This window comes from Amphibalanus amphitrite, unplaced genomic scaffold (genome assembly GCF_019059575.1).
Source record: "Amphibalanus amphitrite isolate SeventyFive unplaced genomic scaffold, NRLGWU_Aamphi_draft 001220F_arrow, whole genome shotgun sequence".
Lineage (NCBI taxonomy): Eukaryota > Metazoa > Arthropoda > Thecostraca > Balanomorpha > Balanidae > Amphibalanus > Amphibalanus amphitrite.
This window is the reverse complement of record NW_024882714.1, coordinates 133,278-154,801: the sequence shown is the minus strand read 5'-3', so window position 1 is coordinate 154,801 and position 21,524 is coordinate 133,278. Positions and strand designations below refer to the sequence as shown.

At 49.4% G+C, this 21,524-nt stretch overlaps 2 protein-coding genes across 2 annotated transcripts in view; both read left to right on the top strand.

The window, feature by feature from the left end:
* Window positions 1-5,267, top strand: part of LOC122371242 — a 48,855-nt gene extending 43,588 nt beyond the window's left edge. Inside the window, exons 3-7 of the mRNA XM_043347413.1 lie at window positions 1,522-1,751; window positions 2,078-2,220; window positions 2,526-2,609; window positions 3,452-3,583; window positions 4,320-5,267. Coding sequence (XP_043203348.1) covers window positions 1,522-1,751; window positions 2,078-2,220; window positions 2,526-2,609; window positions 3,452-3,583; window positions 4,320-4,437 — 707 coding nt within the window. The 3' untranslated portion in view covers window positions 4,438-5,267. The remainder of the gene's footprint in view (window positions 1-1,521; window positions 1,752-2,077; window positions 2,221-2,525; window positions 2,610-3,451; window positions 3,584-4,319) is intronic.
* An 806-nt stretch (window positions 5,268-6,073) lies between these two features.
* LOC122371239 (inactive phospholipase C-like protein 1) overlaps window positions 6,074-21,524 on the top strand; it is a 71,882-nt gene continuing 56,431 nt past the window's right edge. The window contains exons 1-2 of the mRNA XM_043347410.1: window positions 6,074-6,508; window positions 18,567-18,713. Coding sequence (XP_043203345.1) covers window positions 6,334-6,508; window positions 18,567-18,713 — 322 coding nt within the window. The 5' untranslated portion in view covers window positions 6,074-6,333. The remainder of the gene's footprint in view (window positions 6,509-18,566; window positions 18,714-21,524) is intronic.

Genomic DNA, 21,524 nt, shown 5'->3' with positions numbered 1-21,524 from the left:
ACCACACTCCTAACAATCTTACCTCAAATCGAGCCCGCCCACCATGTCTTCCAACACACAGGTAGAGAATGGGAGGCAGAGTCGGGGGAGGAGAGACAGACGGAGAGAGCTCACGACATGTACTAAAATTACCATCGGCACCGCGTCGACGCCTGCGCGCGTGTAATGGGCTTTCTAGACGCATGTGCGTCGGGATGATTGATGATGGCTAGGTTGTGGGTGTGGGTGGGTGGCGGCCGGGTCGCCGGGGCGGCTCACTTTACAGTACCCTGCCTGCTGAGTCAGCTGATTGGGGAACGGGTTGTACGGATCGCCAGGTGTGCGTGTGAGTCGGTATGGGGAAGCGGCAGAGACGACTGGAGTGGCTATTACTAAGACCAGACGTGACCGCGACGTCGTCCATGAGATAGCGCCGTTGGGAGGGCGACTTTACGACGCTCCGCTGTTGTAAACGCCGACTGAAGGTGCCCTAACGATGGCGAGGGACGGGGCGAACAATACAGCCGGGTGGTAGGCGGATGGGTCCGGGGCTGGGACAGATGGTTCGCTCAGCGTGCTCGCTGCCCTGCGGACCACACCTGAACCACACTACGGGCCGGCGCGGCGACGCCGGTTCGCTCACTGCACTGTCGGATGAAGATGGCCTGTATGACGAGTCATCAGGATACGTTCGCAATCGCACGGCGGCTGGAGAAGTGATGTGTTAGGGGCTGTGTTGACCCAAACGTGGCCCTCTCGTCAAGTCTGGTGGCGGGGTGCGTTCGGAGTGACTGGCTGCGGTCGGCGGCCTCGAGGCGGCAGAAATCTGCGCACAAGAACGGGATTTCGCAGGCGGACTCTCGAATAATCTGCCTCGCAAAAACCACTGTGTTAGTGTGTTTATGTCATTCGCTCCGTGTATCTCATTTCCAGAGGTGTTTGGAATGACGCCGACGCTCTAACTCTCCGCCGACATAGAGAAAACTCGCAAATTACATAACTCAGCCGCGACTTGGTTTACTATGTGTGCACACTGTACTGAAAACATACATTTGGGTTTCGAGTTTGACCTTAGTTCGATATTTAAGGGCGAGGTGGTTTTGAAGCGAAGAGAGGAAGAGAGGGAGAGGGAGAGGAAGCAAAATGGATGGAAAATTCGATGAATCTTTGTTGGAGTTGTCGCTCTATTGCCGTTCTGAACAATATTCACTTGCATCGTACCTTGTCTGAACGTGGCCCGAACACTTTTGACCGGCTGACCGTAACCTGACTAACCGTCTGACCTCATCTCTTCAGCTCTTACGACAGTATTACGTCTGACCGTCTAACCGTGTCCCGTTTGACCGTCTGATCGCATCTCGTCAGACCCTGCCCCGTCAGACCCTGTCTGGTCTGATCGTGCAACGTCTTATCTTTCGACGGTACCTCATCTGACCGTCTGATAACACCTCATCTGACTGTGCCCCGTCTTACCGTCTGTCCGTACCCATCTGACCTGTCCACTGTCGATCGCTCTGACATTGCGTACCTCCGTTCCCTCAGGTGACAGAGACGAGATGCTGACCAAAATGATGCTCGACGTAGCCAAGCACAGCTGCAGCAAGCCAGCGCTCGAGCTCGTCTCCGTGGCGCACGAGCACCCGAACCCGAGTGTCTCCTACGTGCCGTCCAGCGTGCTGCTGGCACGTTGCAGCGACCGCACCGGCTGCTGCGGCGACGAAGTCAGAAGCTGCGTCTCCAAGACTCATGCCACTGTCGAACTTCCCGTGCTGGTGAGCAGGAGGTGTCGTATGGGGGGGGGGGGGGCTGAGGAATGCTTGATGAAACTCTGTTGAGTCGGGGGGGGGGGGAGGGCTGGTTGAGAGGTAACGCTTGTGATGAGAGGGTGAATTTGTCCCTTGTCCTTAACTTGCCTCTGTACCGAAAGTCTACATGTCTGTTCTATAGAAAACTGGTTATTGCATGGCTGCTGAGTTAAAGGGCTAAGTAATGGCGAACAAGGCATTGATTCTAATTTAGAACCGGACATTCTACCTTCTTTAACCTCTACCTTGAACTTGGACCGGCCATTGAAGGAAACCAAACCTCCTTTTCACAGGTGAATGTTCTCTCAGGAAACACGGGCAGCTCTTTTCAGTATCTGACTTTTAGAAACGACACCGAATGCGAATGCTTGGATAAGAAGGAAGTAGCTGGGCGGACTGACGAGTGTCCCATGAACCTGCAGGCCAGTGACGACAGGTAGGTTCTGAACCATGAAGTCAGTGCGCCGTGCGGATAGTGTTGTGACCCTGCCCGCTAGGGATAAAGAGCAGCTTTGCGTTGGATATCGCGGAGTATCTAATTTATTTTGATGCGCCAATGCATTTTAATTCGGCGTTATGAAAACATTAGCGAGACATTAGATTGAGACTAGCGTGGTGTTGGTCGTAGAGTGATTTTAGCCTAAATAGGGACTCGGTGTGTCACATCAGAGTAAAAAGTCTTTGTTTTCGATCGATCCATTAATGAAAAATGATTGCGAATAAGGATCCAATGCTTTTCAGTGATACTCAAGGAGCTACACACAGAAAAAGACACAGCAAACAACAGAACAGGAGCAGCAAAACAGAAAAAGCAACAGGAGGAACGTAAGTAAAATATATTTTTTTGTGTTTTGGTCGGTCGTCCGACTCGTTATATATCACTTGGTTGATGTACCTACTATAGTCTGTTCCATATCAAGCTTGCAGTTGGAATTTCTTCGGCAGATCGCTCCTCCGCTCAAGAATTTGCGCCTCAAAATGTAAGAGCTGTATATACAGAATTCACGCACTGCTTTCAGCAGGGCACGTCGGCTGCAAACTTGAAACGGAACAGAGTATAAGTATAGTCGACTACAGAATGATGTTCCACTTTTCACAGGCAATTATTTGCCTGGAGTGGTAGGCTGTGCCGCATCACACGGGCTGAGTTAACAAATTACAGCTTTGTGCCAATGCTCACAATCAACACGCTTAATTGCGTGATAAACGGCACAACTTAGCGCTCCAGTCAAGTGATAGCTTCTGAGGAGTGGAACATCATTCTTTAGTCGACTATACATCATTTACTTGAGCATAATTTTCTAAAGTTGTAGGTACTTACGTCAGCACTAAACATGGAACTTATTCGGTATTGTGGGCCTCACCATTCTCCAACATGGATAGATGCTGTTGTTACTCTTACCACTATTTTAAAGCCTGAACAATATCCGAGTCGGGAATACGGGCCACTTTTTTTAGCTGTTCTAGTTATAGCATTTTGAGCTTGAGCTTGGAACTAATCCTTTTTTTAAGAAGGCCTATTCAGCGAATAGTGTGCGTGTACCAATATCGTATATGCAATAACAATGCTCAATCGTGACCTTTGTATAGGTACGCTTTCTGAACTCAGCTTTAACGCCATTCGAGTTGATCAAGGCCATGTGTTCATTGATGCCGTCTTGTCACAGGTGCCAATGCACAGGCGAGTTCGCTCCGCGAATTCTGCCCAGGGGACGCTGCAAATGCGACTGTTTCGTCGGCAACCGCAAGTGCAAACGGATACAGCGCGGCAGAGTCCATGTCTCGGAATCCGATAACAGGTGGGAAAGAGAGAGAGAGAGAGAGAGAGAGAGAGAGAGAGAGAGAGAGAGAGAGAGAGAGAGAGAGAGGGGGGAGAACCGGCACGGGGGCACTCTCAGCATACCGAGATATCTGTTCTTTACGCAGAACTGTGTACAATGCAGGTACATACAAGGTTCGCCAATACACAGAACTATGTATAAGGTCCGCCAAGAGCGTGGCCTTCCTCCCTATAATTTAGTTGCACGCTGATACGCTGGCGTCCTTGCTATTGCAGGATTGCGTGTGTTTTTGCTATAACGGAATCCAATTTCCATGTCATTTAGGACTCCGTCCGCAGTCGTTTACATGGCTATGTATTTGCGCGGTAGTTTGCAGAAGCAAATAAACGCGCTCAAATTGTCTTACTCTGTGTCGAACATTCTCATTCGATATTCAAAACCATTCTTTAGCAGCATCTTCTTTTTATGCTTATAGAATGTGGTTAATTTTATGGAAACGCCTTTTAAAGTTACAACTTGACATGGCTATTGACCAAAGTAACCGTATAGTCGCTGTCATTTTGTATGTATCTTATAACGTGGATGACCTCTACATATACCTATCTTACGCTTCTCGTTACTCTACAATAAATATTCGTTCCCATCAGCTACTCTCAGCTGAACTGTGTGACTGATGACTGAGCGTTACATGAGCATGTGTCACCGATACTTTGCTCCATATTAGCACCACTAAACCGGTAACTCTGTTCCATAGGTGTATTGTGCAAGGCGACTGCAAAGCGCCTGTATGCCGCTATGGCAAATACAAGCGAACCCGCAGTCGCTGTCCTCGCCGGAAAGGTGAATTTCGACGAGACCGCTTCGTCGTCTGAAGCAGCCAATACCATCGCGGCTGGAAGGTCAAGGTCAATGCTGACCCAATCAGAACTGAGCGTGTCAATGACGCGCGCGTGACGTCACAGTGATGTCATTCATGACGTGAAAGTGCGTCACGATACCACCGCCGCGGGAGAACAGCGGAGCGGGAGAGTTCCCCGCCAGTCCCGAGGGCAGAGTACGATCTGCTGTATAGTGATCTGAGCTTGTTGGTGATGCAGTGGAACCGGTGGATGAACCCGCCGGGGAGGGGGAGGGAGGGTTACATCTCTCCGTCTACCGTTATTTGGCGAGACGTTTTGTGCTTTTGGAGGGCTCGGCACTGGCTGTGTGCCGTCGTTTTTCCAAGGGTTTCGCTTCGGTCTGACGTATTGTGTAGATTGGTAGTTGACGTGTTGTGTGTAGATCCGTGTTGCGTGAAGTGTACATAGGTGCGTACCGTTAAAAGAGCCAGCCGAAGGACGCATGCTCTGCCGTTTGCGCAGTCAGGCTACTCGAGTCTGCTGTATGTATGTGTTTGTGTGTCTGTGCACTTGCGCTCGCGTGTGTATATTATGTACGTGCAAAGATGTGGAATGAATGCTTGTTTCGGAAACGGAAGCAGCTAATAAAAAGTTGGAGGAGCGGCCACGCTTCAAGTTTTAGCGGAAACAACTGACGGCTGCTTTGATGAAAACATGTCTTCAGGCGGTGTCTGTGACCGTATCGTACCGTTGCTGGGGTTACCAACGGTTTGAGTGCGTCATGCGTTATATTGTAATACAATGCAGGTTGACCACGTCTTGTGCCGTTCTAATAAACGTTTTAATATATTTCCAGCGATGCAGACCGATTGTTGTGTTTCATTCGCAAACTGATATCTCAACCATGCGAGAAGAACGGCAAAATGAAAAAATCGGGCGTTGTTGTTTGAGCTAAATAGACGTTTTCTAGCATGGAACCGATTCGACAAAATCCAGAAATGAGTTGTAAGGCGTAGTAAGTCAAGTAATTCGTGTTGGTACGAGTACGATTCTTATTCAACCGAAAAACAGCAAACCCTTATCAGCCCGAAGGATCGAAACCAAGACACAGCAGTCTGTTGTTAAAAAGGCGCAGGTTGTTTACCAAGCTGTTTTTGCTTTATTCGCTCGATTAATTCGAACATCTAATTTGCATTTTAAAATGTTTAACAGCGTGAAGGCGGTTACGCTCGTAAGTTGTGAAGTTTGATGTTATATGATTGACGATTTATTAGATAGCTGCCTGCTGCTCACATTTAAGTCCGTGTTGAAATTGTTGTAGCTGTCCGATCAGCAGCAGGCATCCTTCCGGCAATGGAAGATGACATCAGCTAAGCATAATCGGCACTGGAGTCAGGCCGCCGACCGGGCTGTTGGCTGAGGCAGTTTCGGGGGGAGAAAATGCTGCTTAGCTCTGGATTAAACTCTGGAGCATAAAAACTATTAGGAGCATAAATAGGGGCGCAAATATGGAAATATAGTCTTTTTTTAGCTCACCGCTCGGACTCACAGCCCACAGGTTCATCCCTCAGTCATGCAATGCAACTAGCAGCGTCATCTGACTATCCTCGTACACCACCCACAAACCTCTACGTCTCTCACTCACCGCTAGATGTCAGTGCTAGCCGTCGTGTTGCGGCAGTGGACATCGATTGGCGGCGCGCGCCGGGGGTCTGCCGCTGCGCCGTGTGTCGTCTGGTCGGCGGGGAGGGGCGCGCGGGGGAGGGGGGTGGGCCGTGGCCGGCGACCGTCGGTGGCCGCCGCGGACTGTGCCGCCGGCGGCGGGAGGGGATGTGTCGGCCGCTCCGGCCAGAATCGATGCGGTGATGTGCGGTGCTGCGGTGACGGCCGACGGTCCAGCGGAGAGTGCACGTGACCGCGCCGGGCGCGATGAGTGAGACCGAGCCGGCCGAGGCGGGCCGCCTGAACGGCGTGGGCCGGCACCTCTCGATGGGCGGTGAGCCGCCGCCAGAGCCGCGGCCGGCCCAGAAGCCGCTCAGAAAGACCAAGTCGGTGTCGTTTCACAGTGCTACGTGTCTCAGGAGCGAGCGGAAAGTCTCCAGTGGTGAGTGCCAAATCGGCCGGGCGTTCCGGCCCGCCGCCCCCGGGGCAAAGGTCACTGGTCTGCTGCACTAACCAGTGACCAGTGACCATGAGTACGAGGGGAGGCGGGGCTGTCCGCCGAGCTGCAGGACAGCTCGGCAGTTGGGATTTTACACCATTGTTGGTCCAAGTTTTGTTTTGTCTGTTGCTAGCTTGCTAATACTCGTAATTTCTGTCCGCTGTTCAACAGTTCAGCATGTCAAAAGTTTTGTGTCAACTTCCATCGATCAATTATTGTATGTCAATGTCTCCAGTACCTCTTCACTTTGCAAAGGCGTGCTGCAAATCTCATGTTTATCTCTCCGCATGTTAAGATCATGTCGGTATCAGTGTCACCGATATCAACCTTTCATTACTCACTCGGAAAACACTTCAACTTCCCGCCGGCCATTCGTCAACCACCAACTCAACGTCAACGGCCAACCGTCATTCGCCACCCGTCATCCACCAACCGTCATCCTCAAACCGTCATCCGACACCTCACGGCCCTGTCACCCCGTCAACTTCTCAGTTCAAGTCAACACATCGGCTGGCGCCTGGTAAGCCGGTCACCGGCCACCGTTTCAACTGTTTATTGCCAAAGGAACAATCAGTTGCCTTCCGAGTAGAATTTTATCAGCGGGTAGATACCGGTGGGTGTCCTTCGAGCATGGTTCCACTCCATCAACTTCGCTGTTGTTGGCGATGCCAGCCGTCACATAGCCCTTTTCTCGTAGCTGAGGCCGTAATAAGTCGCGCGGGTCCTATCTTGGTCTTTTCCGCCCGTCTAGTGCCGCTTGCGTGGGAAGATTGTTTAGTTTATGCTCGCGCTCCTGCGCCCGATCAGGACTCATGCCCTGCAGTCGGATCGGGACTCGGGAGTTGGATCGCGGATCGCGGTCGTCATTGGCAACTGTCCATCATCTCGCAGCCGCCTGCTCCTACATTTCCGCGAACGGGAAACGGCCCAGCGCGGGGCGCACTCGGTTTAAGAGGGGAGGGGGCGGGCACAGGACGGGGGGCGGGTACGACAGGACGAGAGAGGGGGAGGGGCGCACTCGCTGACTGAGCGGAAGCAGACGATCCAATGTCGTCACTCATCGGACGCGAGCGGGGCTGGTCGAGTCACGCATGTGGGGACAGATTGGCGTCTGTTCGGTACCGTCGAGCTGGGCCAGGGCCACCGGACGCGGCCTGGACCAGCGAGAAGGGGAGCTGCTCCGACCCTCAGGAGCACATCTGCAGATTTTCTGCAATCGTGCAGAATATGTTTACTTCACCAAGGACACGAGATCGATTTCTAGACTTCGATTCCAAGCCTGCAACTTTCCAGACTGATCGTTTCGTCGAAACTTCCGGAAACGTTACCACGAGCCGGCATTCGCCCCGGTGTCCCGCTGCGGTCATTTTTCCCGCAGCGGGAGGTTCTCCTTTCCTTGTCCCGCAGCTGGTGGTCGGTATCCACCGGGCACGGTGGGCTAGTGTGTGCAGTTGTGTTCCACATTGACCACCTCCCGCTGCAGCCTCGTTGCTAACCGACCTGCAGAAAGCCACTGTCCAGTATCCAATAAGTCCATCTATCCCTTGGAGCCCGGCTGAGGGGGAGGGGACAGTGGGTGTTAAGGTAGAGTGGTAGACGGTCCTTTTCTGGACTGCCTCCATCCCCCACTTCAACTGGAAGTGGTGCCACCTCAACTGGAAGCAGTGACCGTGAGTCGGGACCTGATGTCAGCAGTTCTCATGAATAACTCATCAATACACGGCACACTTCGGGTCAGGTATAATCGATGAATATTCCGACTCCCACTGGCACCCGTGACGTAATGTTTTGAAAATATCTGATACCACATGGAAACAAACACTAGTCGGAGACAGGACAGTGGAAAGAAGGGAGCGGATGTTTGGGACTGGGGTACGAAAGCTGCAGTCGGACTTACTCTGCCTGACATCAGACATGCAATAGGTACGCATCATGAGCTACGGCCATACGTCATGGTCACATGGTCAATTGGTCAATGGTCATGGATTTAGGACTCAGTCATGGATTGGTGTGTGTGCGACTTGTTGCTTAAATCTACTGTCAACATTTATGCTTTTTGAGGAAGTGGCATGGCAACCCTGTGAATGCTCCTTGCTCACTTTATTTATCCATGCATTCTTCCCACCTTCTTAGCCTGTCGGCCGTAAAGTACCGGGGATACCCAGTCTTTGGACTCTCCCGTAACCGTCCGGTTTCTCATCCTGATAGATAAGCTTACAACCACAGGGCAGATGCTTCGCGCAGCCTAGCGTCCACCAAGATGTAACATCACTGTCATGCTGTTGATAAAAACTGTCAATGAAGATCCATTTTTTCACATGTAAACAGTAAAAAAAAAAAAAAAAAAAAACGATCACGTTGGGCTATCAAAAATATACCTAATTTATGTGTCCTTAGTGACTTATAGTGAGTACGTAACATAGACGAGTGGAGACGTCGAAGCGATGAAATCCAAATAAAGCCGATCGAACAAAATTAAATTAATTTGAGATCACAATAATCTAGATTTATAGCGTCAATTACAGCGATTGGAGGCCGGTTTACAAATATCGCTCCCTGCTACGAACTGTAGGTCCCAATTCCACATTATAGGACTGTCCAGCACACTGAGCCTTTTTCCATTCGGTTTGTATAGCTGAGTGATGTTTTGTTGATGTTTGGTCTAACCGATCCCGAAACCCACGCCGTCTGAAGTTTGGTAGGCTCGCCTGAGGTCCTGTTTTCAGCGTTTGACGGGAGCGAGGGCCGGGAACACATGCCGGCTCCCACAGTCCAGTGGTGCTGTACGACGGCAGACAGACAAACAGTGTCGAGTGTCGACTAGCTTGGCGAGGGCAGTGTGTAGTTTTTGTTACACAAGTCTGGCATGACAAGGCGGTATGCGTGTCAGACAGTATGTTGTACATACAAAGCCGGAACAGATGCGTTTTAAATCCGTACTTAGTGGCGGTCAATTTTGATGTCCCTTATTGCATAACAGTGATATGCTGAAGTTTTTTTTTCATGAAAAAGGATACTCGTGGTTACAGTTACTTCCATCACATCTGAGACCGCATCTCATCAAAGGTGCCTGCCGGAGCCCGCGTACTTTTTTAATCGGAAAGCTGATAGTAAGTCATATGTCTATATCCCAGAGAGCAGAGCCGTTTTAATGCGGCAGCACGAGCAGTCATGGAGTGACGTTTCTTATGAACAATTTGCTTCAGTCGACGGATAAGGGGTGATATGTAAACAACGCTATCTGAAGCATCTATGTGACATGTTGTTGATATTGTACATATGAGCTGTGCAATCATTGCTTACTTGTGTGCGTGCCGCTTATAGCAGTCCCCACTAGGGGATGCTTTTTAAGTTAACCATTCTGTCTAACTCACAGCTTGGCTAATGGTCACACTCCCGTCACTGCTAGCATGAGGTGGCCTTAACATCGGTAAAGGACTTCAATTACAACATTTACGGCACTTTCATGGCTGGGTCAGAATTGCGGCCGTCCTTCACATACCTGGTCATCCTGTAGAAAAAGAATTCTTGAGACTATATAATTACCAGCTGTGTATTTTTATGGCTTTATAAGTCAACCAATGCGGACTTCCACGCTGAATTTTTCTGCAAACCGTGACACTCTCATCGATTCTCATCAATTGCTGTAAGCTTTCAGGCACTTCTTGTTCTGTAGAGCTGTGCAAGCTTTTTCTTTTAACCGTAAGTAACGATGTGGTGTATGTTAAACAGGGGCGGATCCAGAAAATCTCCAAGGGAGGGGCCATTAGAAACCAGGAGGCCCCCCCCCATAATCCCACCTGTTGGAGGCCCCATCTTCCCACTTGTTGCCCCCCCCCCCCCCAAAAAAAACTGCGTCTATTGAGCTTATCTAGCTGTTCAGGCAACATCTCAACATCTGTGCAGGCTTGGAGGCCCTCTGTGCAGGTTAGGAGGCCCTGTAAAAGTGGTCATCTCTGTGAGTATAAGAGACCTCCAAGATATGAAAAGCTTTACCAATCTTCTAACAAAGAAGTCTTCTCAGCTAGTCTTCTAAGAAATAACTAAGTGGGTAGGTTAAAAAAAAACTCATCGGATTTCGGCCACTTTATTTTCAGGAGGCCCCCTTTTCAGCTTTTTAACTTTTTAACTTTTTATTTTATTTTTGAAAAAAATCGGCCAAGGGGGGGGCCATGGCCCCCATGGCCCCCCCTTGTATCCGCGCCTGATGTTAAAGCTAGCACGATATATGATTTTTTTAGCTTAAACAGCTTACTCGGTAGTGGCGTCTGTATAGTAAATTGTTTCAAAAGTTAGCATGTTTGCAAATAGGCTCTAGAAGGGAATTTTTGCGTGGGAAACGAGCAGGCTAGTTTTTGAAAATATTTTCTAAGTATGACTATGCATAGGTTGATTTAGAATTGTTAAATATTTCAATTATATATCACTCTTCTTTTATACCATTAGGTATAAAATTGATGAAAATATTTAATTAAATGCAGTTGTTAGGTGAGGACCAGATTCTGTTTATTCCGAGCCTAATGAATTCGCAGTTTGTTGTAGGAAATGCAGGCTGGGAATCGATTGAGGTCCCTTCCTCAAGGAAATGTGTAAACCATGCACGTGCGCAAATGTTTGCAAATATACCCTGCAGCCGCTAGAACATTAATTTACGGTGTGTTAATCCAGCGTGAGCGCGCTAGCGAGCCTGCGGGTTGGATCAGCAAGCGTTCGTCGGCAGAGCCGGCTCTAAGTGGCTACATCCCCTCATTCGTCGCCCCCTAGCTGTGAACTCCGCAGGCGATTATTTTGTGTCAATCTCCTGTAAGTCCGATGTCAATCCGTTGTCAATCCGTCGCCAATCCGTTGGCAATCCTAGTTAATCTAGACGAATCCCTCCACTCGTCAGTCTCGGCGCGGGCCAGCCTTATTCTTGGCCCGCACAAACCCCATACCCACCTCTCACAACCTTGACACCCTTGCCCCCCTCGTCGTGCCCTGCGGCGCTCCCGCGTGTCACCCTGACCAGCCGAGGGCCAGGGGTCGGGCCGGGGGGGGAGGGCGACCGCTGCCCCTGCCCGCTGCCGCTGACGTCTACGCTCTATTTTTGTTCGGCCGACGCGCTGGCAACATTTCTGCTGGGCCGGGACAATGCCGGCGCGGTAGTGCGTCCCGCTCGCCGCCACGGCGCCGACCGCTTACCGCTCGCCGTCGACCGTCGGCGCTACCAACGAAAACGGCGACCGAAGAGAGGAGGAGGAGGGGAGGAGGCAGGGGCAGAGAGAGGGGGAGGGGAGGCAGGGGCGGAGACAGGGGCGGGTGGGGACGGGGCGATACTCTGCGCTGTGGTTTCCCGCGCCGCGCTCTCAATCGTCGCACTCTTTTCTCGTTCTTTACTCGTCTGTTCCTCCCTGTTGCTGGGTTTCTTACTCCGCCTCTTCTTCCGCCTCCGTCTCCGTCTTGGCCTTCGTCGGTGACCTCGTTGACTGAGCTATCGACTGTCGTCTACTGTCGGCCACCGTCGGCAACCGTCGGCAACCGTCGCCTATCGTCGACCACGTCGTCAACCGTCGCTCTCCGTCGGCCACCTTTGGCTACTGTTGGTAACTTCCGTCCACAACCGCCGCCGGCCACTGTCGCTTGCCGTCGGCCGCTGCTGACCACTGGCTTTTGTCTACCGTTGGATACAGTTGTCTACCGTCGGCCATAATGTCAGCAACAGCCGGCTACCGTTAGCTACAGTCGTCTACCGTCGGATACTGTCGTCCACCGTCGTCTGCCGTCGTCTGTCGCCTGCCGTTGGCCACTGCTGTCTACCAACAGCCATACTGGCTCCCGTCGTCGGCTCGCTCTGACGCCAACCGCTCTCGAGCTGTGCGCTTTGACCCTGTGACCCCGTCCCCCTGTTCCCCCCCCCCCCACCTCCCCCACCGACACCGGCAGCGAGCTAGGTTATTGCTTTGGTCGAGGCTGTGCTATAAAGTTTGTCATAGGCTTAAGGCCTGGCTACACTATGCGTTTTCTGCGTGCGTTTTTTGCGTGTTTGCGTGTTTTGCGTGACATCGTGCTAGTAAAAAACGATACTACGTTTTTGTAATGTTTTTTTCATATTCAATTTTAGCTAATATAAGAATTGCATTACCTTTTATACATAACTAATGTAAAAGTTTCATTAAATATAGCTTTCTTCTAGAACGATATTACGCAAATCACGCAAACACGCAAAAAACGCACGCAGAAAACGCATAGTGTAGCCAGGCCTTTACACCTCCGCTGCTAAGAGCCATTCCTTTAGCAACGTATAAAGATAGAGGGCTCACCAAAAAGCTTTTTAAAAAAGTGAGATTGGGTGAGGTGGAGAATGGGATCCGCAACGCAGACGCAGGATCTTACTATTGCAGTGTTAGCTGTCTTAGTTTGAAGTACTTAGTAATGGTTTCCGATTAATTCTGTTCGAGAACCGATAAGCTCAATGATCAATTTAAACAGCCCTTGAGAGCAATGGATGCCTGCAATGGTTGGCTATTCTAAGCTCCTGTATCTATGTAGGTATAAAATAAACGAACTTTTAGGTATACATGGAACTTCATTCCGCTTAACACTCGCCGGCACTACAAACCGTTACAACCTGACTAGAATGCTGCCAACTTTTGGAGCACTTGATCTTCCTTTCTTTCAACGACCCCTCGTGGGCAAACGTGTGAAAGTTGTCACGTGCTTTCTTAGTTTATCCGCGTCGAAAACGCTCGTTTGGGCACGTGACCTGTTGACGCGGGACCTCTTGAGAGGCTCAGGGCGACGCCGAGTTCCCGTGCTTGAAGGATGCAATGGCAACAGCGATGTCAGCACGGCGATCTATCCCGCGTGGTTTGAAGTGGCCGCTCGTTGATAGAAGTGACGTTAACTTAAGTTGTCTGGCATGTAAATACGGCACGAATTCGTCGTCCAGACAGCATTCGTATCGTGTCAGCTTTCAATTCGTAAATACTTGGGACTCTTGCCTCCCAAATAAAACGCCCAGCATCGTTCGATATTTGCTCGACTCATCCACGACTAAGGACCGATCTGCCGAGAGCACACTCGAGTTCGGCTGTGCGTCAGTCCAAACCGTCTCCCGCCGACACATTGACTTGCAGCGGCAGGGTCTGTTTTTGCACGCGTCACCGCCGTCACAAGTTTGTGTACGGAGAAAAGCTACGTGTGCAGGGTGCTGGGCGCCGTTTGTGCCACGAGCACTGGGAGGGAAAGACGACGAAAAGTGCTCGGAGCCGTGAGTCCCCTCGCGGATGGCCGAGATTTATCGACGCAGAAAAGAGCTGGGTGGAACGGTCGTTTGAGCAATTCGATGGCGTTGTTTGCGCGGCTACAGCCATCTGTTGCGCGTGCAGGAGGGGCTTGATGATGGCGATAAGAGATATGGAGCATGAGGTGGAAGGAATGGTTCATTTGAGGAAGGTTTCGCTTCTTCACCAGCTTCCCTGCCACTCAAAAGTCAGAACGCTTACAATGGTAAACAGAATGAAAACGGTTTCAGGAATTCTTCGGAGAAGCTGACATGGTCAAACGCAATCGAACCGTTATAGGCATGTGAGCTGCACGCTTCAAGGGGTTTAAGAAGCTAACACAAAAAACGTCTGTATGCGATATGCATACCAGCTGCTCCCTGGGCCCTTGGTCGCGTTACACTGTCGCTTTTGGTCGTGCTGTGTTAATAAAAGAACCAGCAGCCGCCAGGATCGATTCTCATTAATGTGGATACTTGCGATGCACCGGCAGGTCGCGGGATCACGGATGCTTGCGATAAGTCCATTGATTATTCGAGAAGCACTCACGTTTTTTTTTGGAAATGATTTAACATGGGTGAAGACGTCCACGTCCAACTTTGGGAAACGCAGCAGCAGCGTTACCTGGCCTGGTGACGTGATGCTGAAATTGTCACAACATTCGTGGAAAAGATATATGAGATGTGTGACAAATCACGGCACCACGCGCTACCGCCGGTACACTACGGAAAGGGGACGCCAGCCACAGCCCCCTCCCGTCCATTGTGCAGCCAGTTTTTTAGGAATATGCAAATGAAGTGTCAATGGCTCACATGTCATCAAAATCATTCATACGGGAAATACTGAAAACAAGCAAAATCTTCTGGTCTTTGAAATTGAAACAGTAAGTAATAGCTTAAAATACGTGTCTTTGAGAAGTCCCAATGTCTGGCATCTGCCGCGTTGACAATGCTCTACAGTATTTTCTAGAATCGTCAATAACGTTCTGATGTTCTCACACGTGAAATAACCCACTCTGCGCCCCATTGCGCGACAATCCAGCCGATCAACTCTGCCGACTGTGGGCGCCTATCAGCGCTGGCCGGCGGCGAGCCGGGCGTGTCTCGTTATTGGCAATTTGTGTCGAGATGGCCTCTTGGAGACGTGACGGGCTAGCCGTGCGGACCATCTGACGGCCGCCGCGGCGGCGACAACACCCCAATCTGGCCGAACCGGCGGCCGATGGGAGACGGACGAGCGTCTAATAGAATTACGAGGCACCTTGTCACGTTTGGTGGCCGGACCTGCCACGACACTGCGGTGGTCACGTCTTGGAGAGAAGTAATGTGGTAGAGATGTGAGAATGAGGATGTGTCGATGCCGTGTGAAGCCGCGTAGTGACTTGTGTTGTGGTGAACACCATCATCACGATTTTATTAAATGGCTAGCTACCGAGGGTGTCCGGAGAAATATCTTAATCACGCGTTGTGTCAGGTGTCTTTTCAAGCTTTAGGATATAACTGAACATGACACTTAACAACAGTTTAACTCTTTTGGCGCCGTATTATCCAACACATAGGCCGGAGAGCCAGACCAGGGTTTTAGAAAAGGAGCGCAATGTGGCATTGTGTGCCTACTTCACGTCATACGCTACTTCGAGTGCCCACAGTGCATCACGCTTTGCTGAAAAGCTGCCCCTCCCAGCTCCCGTACTCGTACGACTACACCCATTGCATTATAAGAATTCACATTGATATCTACATCAAGATTCAAGGGCTATTGAATAAGAGCTGTTAAACGTTTTATAAGTTTCCCGATGTTTTTATCTTAGCCTCTTTTTATTTTGTTTTGAGCTGATATCTAAATTTAGAGACATTCTTATTATCATTCTCCTTACAAACCAATAGACAACTGACGAATCTAGTGTTTAACCCTCGCGGGCCCGGGGGGGGGGGCGTTTTTCGCCCCCCTGGCGAATATTTGCGATAACTCCCGAACGCTTAGGGATAGGAAGGCGAAACTTTCAGTACCTTTTCTCCCATCAATTTGAGATCTTCTGAAATAAAAAATTTGGACCTAGCCCCCTTGATGACGTCACAAGGTCCATTTTTCTAGACCCCTGCACGGCAAACTTCGGCGTCACAGACGCAAACTTCAAATAGCTGCTAAAAATAGAGTTTTAGAGATAAAGACAAATTACGAGCACGGCTGTGTAGCGTTTGACCTAGAGAAAAATAGAAAAATAGTTTTGGTGACCTGAGGTCAGAGGTCAGGTCAACGACCCCGAAATGTGGTTTTAGTTTTTCGCAAATAACTTCGACAAAAATGGTCCTAGAGCTACGGCAGTGGTACCATCGCATTTGCCTTGTCAAGCCGCGTCGAATGATATATATTTTGTTCGGAAAAGGTCAAGTTTCATGTTGACCTCATGTGACCTCGAATGACCTCTGGTTGACCTTGACACATGAAAGGTCGTTTATGATGGATTTGTACCCGCTGATCACGAATCTGGCATCTATTTTCCTCTAAGCCTTCATTTAGAGCTTCCGGATGGCAAAATTGTCTTATTTATTATTACTAACTTGAATCAGTGAAATAGCCTCTAGCAGGGATACTCTTCTGTGACCTTGACCTTTGAGCAGCCTTGTATCGTAAGATGAACCACAAATAGGGAACTGATAAGCCTCAAAACATTTCAAAACATCTTGGAAGTTAGCACGCAAGATGTGCGAAAAAGTGCCAAGTTTGAGGTCAATTTTGAGCGTGACCTTGACCTTGACCTTTGATTTTGAGCACAGTTTCGGAATCCCCAGATTCTCTTCTTTCGTTTGACACCCAATTTTGCCGGTTTGATGCAGCCTGCCGTCCTCTAGAAGGCTTACTTTGAGATCACTACACATGTGCCGGTTTTGGCCTTTGACCTTGACCTCTGACCTTGAAAATTGACCTGAGGTCAAAAATTTTAGGTGCATTAGAATCGTCTCGTAAGGACCTTTCGTTTGGTATCGCTTTTGTTTCCGTAGCTCCCTTATTTACGGAGTTAGACAGGGGGGGGGGGGGCGAAAAACGCCCCCCCCGGGCTGCGGTGGTTGGGATTACCCCCCGGGCCCGGCCGGGTTAAGCGTGGTTAGTGTTTAAGTGTTCTAGATGAATCTAGCTCTGGAACCCACGACTCGATATGCACGTGTGTTTGTTGGGCCCACGTGTGCAAAGTATGATCACTCCATGGGGCGGCGCCGGTCATTTGTAGCTGATAAGCGGCGGCACGTGGTGACATCGCGTTGCCAGTGTGTCCGAGATTCTAAACAAGCCACGTACATTATTCATGCCGCATACATTTGCATTCACTATAGAAGTCATTCTTGTTTCGGCATCATGCATATTAGGCAGGTATAATAGCCGGTACTTGTCTTGGGAGATAGCGGCGGCACCGGACCACTTTTGCTGGACGCTGAGACATTTTGGCCGACCGTGTCAGCAAAGTTAGAGGCGGCTCAGAGCCCTTTATCATGTCCCCGCCACGACAGAATGGTCGGCTCATATATTTGAAATGAGCAGGGCGCTTTGTTAAAGTGACCACTGGTGGTTATGTTACACTTGTTTGATCTTTTATGACGCACTTGTGCTCAATTTGGGTGACACGTACCTCAGTCTGCTTGAGTGAATAATATTATACTGAGTTGATGCCTCCCAATGTACTCCCGTTTGTACTTTGCCTTATACCATTTGTGTAACATCCAGCGTAATTCAGACCTGTGAGGCCATCGAACTCATGGGGATGCCAAAACACATATGGCATTGATACCATCAGCTCTTTCCATGTTATTTGCCATCTACTCAGTGCCAGTTTGGTATGCTGACAATGCACATTCCTAAACAATAGATCTGAAATACTTCATCGCTTCAAAAAGTTGTTATTCGTCTAAATATGCTCTCTTCAGTTCAGTGTTCTCTTTTTTATTGGACTCGTTTCTCATTCTCAGCATCCGATTAACATGACATGCTCTTTTGATACTGTTGCATTTTGGTCTGCCTTGCTTATTCCTCTTTTCTTCCTCTTCCTCTCCCTCTCTCACTCTCTCTCTCTCTCTCTCTCTCTCTCTCTCTCTCTCTCTCTCTCTCTCGTTCTCTCTCTATTTATCTTTCTGTCTCACTCTCTTTCCTTTTCCTGTTCTCTCTCTCTTTCTCTCTCTCCCTCCCTCTCTCCCTCTCTCCCTCTCTCCCTCTCTCCCTCTCTCCCTCTCTCCCTCTCCCTCCTCTCTCTCTCCCTGTCTCCTCCTCTCTTTCTATCTGTCGTGTGCTCTTATCGCGCCCTTTTGTAGTTTCCGTTCCCGTGCTTCCCATCTCCGGTAGGTGGCTGCTCTCGTCTCTCTCATTCTCCCTTCCGCTCTCCTTTTATCGCTCCCTCTCTCTGTCCATCTCCCCTCTTTGTCTGTTGCCATACCTTTGTCTCGTTGATGCTGATTTCTTTTTCTGTCCACTGTTTTCTCCGTTGTTGCATCTACATCTATGATTACGGTAACCACAGTTCAAAGCGTTTTTCCTATCGGCCACATAGTTATAATGGTGTTTCGTGTCGTTCTGTCCCGCATTTCAGCAGTGTCTGGTCCTTCTTTGACGCCTGCCATTTCTCTGTGCGTCCCGTAAGTCAAACCTGTGTCTGGCCCTACCCGAACTGCCTGTTATTTCCCTGTGCCTCTCGCAGCTCTGTAGAATCTGGTCTCTCCTCTCACTCTTGTCTTTCTCTGTACCTCCCGCAGTTCAAGAATGTCTACAGCGGATGATTGTCGGCAGCACGCTGATCAAGATCCGACCAAACCTGCGCCAGTATCACCGGTTCTTCAGCGTCACAGAGGACCTGACGGCGGTCCGGTGGGTGCCCTCGAAGAAGTCCAACAAAGCTCAAGGTGAGTCGGTTAAGCCGCTGAACAGGGGGGGGGGGGGCTGCGGACCTACGTCCGAAGCCGTAGAGTCGTGGTCTGCCGGCCAAGGAGTTGGCAGCCTTCTCACCAGTTGGCAGCCTGTCGCAGACGACGGTCAGAGTCTGTGATCTGGTATTGAGCTGAAGCCTGCTGGTCTAAATCATGGTCTAACCAGCCTGCGCCATGCGTTCCAAAACATGTGATATGATTATTTATCATATTCGGTGCTAGTCGATTTGCAAGGGTCTTAACCCTCGCCGGACCTATTGGTTTTCTACATACGCCGGCGAACGCGAACAGCATACCAAACTCGGCCGGCGAGGGTTAATTGCAAGACCATTGCATAAGATTGATTGCAAGTTAGGATCTCGTCTTTTGATTATGTTTCAGACGACAAACGTGCCGCAGTCTCGGTGTCCTGTCACATGTAAATTTGTATCGTTGTGAAAATTATATTATTATTTTTGTTTTTAATCTTAATTTTATATTACATTTAATGAGCAAGTTTTCCCAATGATCTGACTATGTATTGTTTCAAGATGCAAGTCTTTTTCCTATGTCACCTTCCACTTAGTTAACCCGCGCGGGGCTGGGGGGGTAAATTTTACCCCCCCCTCGCGAATTTTTGCGATATCTCAAAAACGGCGGCGCGCAGCGCCGCCAAACTTTCAGTACCTTTTCTTACATCAATTTGACACCTTCCCTGAAAATTTGAGCGAAATCCGTCGGAAAATTTTTGAGAAATTGACGTTTTAGTGACCTCATGTTCGCCATTTTCGCCTCAAAAACGGCAAAAGTTCAAACGCCGCTAACATCTTCATTTTTAAAGGAATCAAGACGTAACAAAAAAAGGTTATACGTAATTTTACTTTGTCTATCAAATGGCTATCTCGGTTTTTTGAAAATTTTGGATTTTGGCCTAAATTTTTTCAAAAAACTGATTTTTTTGGGAAAATCATTATAAAATCCAAAATTTCGAGTCTATCGAAAAAACCGGAATATATGTCAGAGAAGTGGTCTATGTGCACCTACAGGGTGTCCGGAAAGTTCTGGCGCTTTTCAACATTTTCTAAAACAAATGTCATTGGTTCATAGATACTCATCAATGGATCAAAACAATGACCAGGGACACCAAGCTACATGCTTCCGCTACGTGCTCATTGAATGTAACCACCGTCGGCGCCGACGACGGCCTCGACGTAGGGGAGGAAGCGCCTGCGGGTTTTGACGATGTGGGGCATTGCCAGGTCCTCCCATGCTGTCATGATGCGAGTCTTCAACGACTCCAGGCTGGGGTGAGAAATGGCCTAGATCCTGTTCTACAAAACGCGTAGCACGCCTTAGTCGAGCGGGTCAGGTTAGGAGAATAAGGCGGCCTAATCTCATTTCGCCACGGTGATCTGGCCCGGCAAGCTCCTCTGTCAGTTTAGCTCGAACGGCTGCGGCGTTGTTGAAGGGCGCTCTCTGCTGTTGAAATGCGAAGTGACCCTTAGGGTAAGTCGTCTTGACCCTCGGGTTGATGTGGCTGTCCAGGAACCCCTCGTGGACCAGCCTGTTATTCATTTATTCGACATTGACGAAGATGATGGGACATTTTCGTCAATCAGACCCCCGCAGTTTCTTCGATTGCCGCGCTGAAATGCTGCTCTGTTCTCTGCAGTTTTGACATACCGCGGTCGTACCGGTCTGAGGATATTTTCTAAGGAATTCCCGAGTCGGAATAAGATTCTACCTGCTAAACCATTCATCGAAAAACGCCGCATCGCCCTGCAACTCGCGCCTCGTTCAAGGCGCACCCGGCCGCCGCGCGCAGGCATTCAGCGACAAGGCGCATCTTCGCCCATCTACCCATCATTGAAAACGATTTCAAAGTCATATTTATACGACCCCTAGCTTAGCGGTCAACGAGGGGTCATGTCTGTGGTGATTGGCTGAATGTCCAATAATCACAGCGCGCGTTAGACGGCGTCCAAAAGAAGCGCCAGGTCTTTCCGGACACCCTGTACATACCAAATTTTAGAAGAATCGGTTCAAAAATGTGGGAGTTATTCAAAATTTTATGACGTCACGACACACAAATTTTTTGAAAAATGACTTTTTTGGAAGTTCTAGACCTCCTACGGAAACAAAAATAGCACCATTCGATTCGCCGTGAAAAACTGCATCAGATAGACACCTTTTTAGGCCTTAACAACCAACTTCAAAATTTGACCTCACTTGACCTGACCTTGACCTGACCTTGACCTGAAATTCATCCAGATGTGGTCCATATCACTTATTGAGTGTGCCTATTGAATTCTATGAGTAAAATGACCCATAAAACATGTGTCGCACATGCCCTTTTCTATATTTTGTTTTTTGGTGACCTGACCTGACCTGACCTGACCTTGACCTTGACCTCTGAATGATATTGTATGCAACTAATATTGTCTTGGTAGCCTAAGAACACGTTTTGGGCGATCAGTCTCAGTCCATGACTCCATCCTTCGGCAACTACGGTGCAAGGCCGATACTGTAGAAACTTGCAATTTGTACCCTTGACCTGACCTTGACCTTGACCTCAAACTTTAAATTAAGTACATGTTTTTAGTAGTTCGTGATGAGAGCTTTCGATTGGCGTTTTAATTTTCCAAATCGGACCATTAGTTCGGGAGATAACAGGGGGGGGTAAAATTTACCCCCCCCCCCAGCCCCGCGCGGGTTAAGTTAATGTACGTGTATTTTCCATTTTCATTCTATTCTGTCTTGCATTTTTATGTGTTCAGCCACCCCTGTTCCTGTTTTTCTCCATTGCTC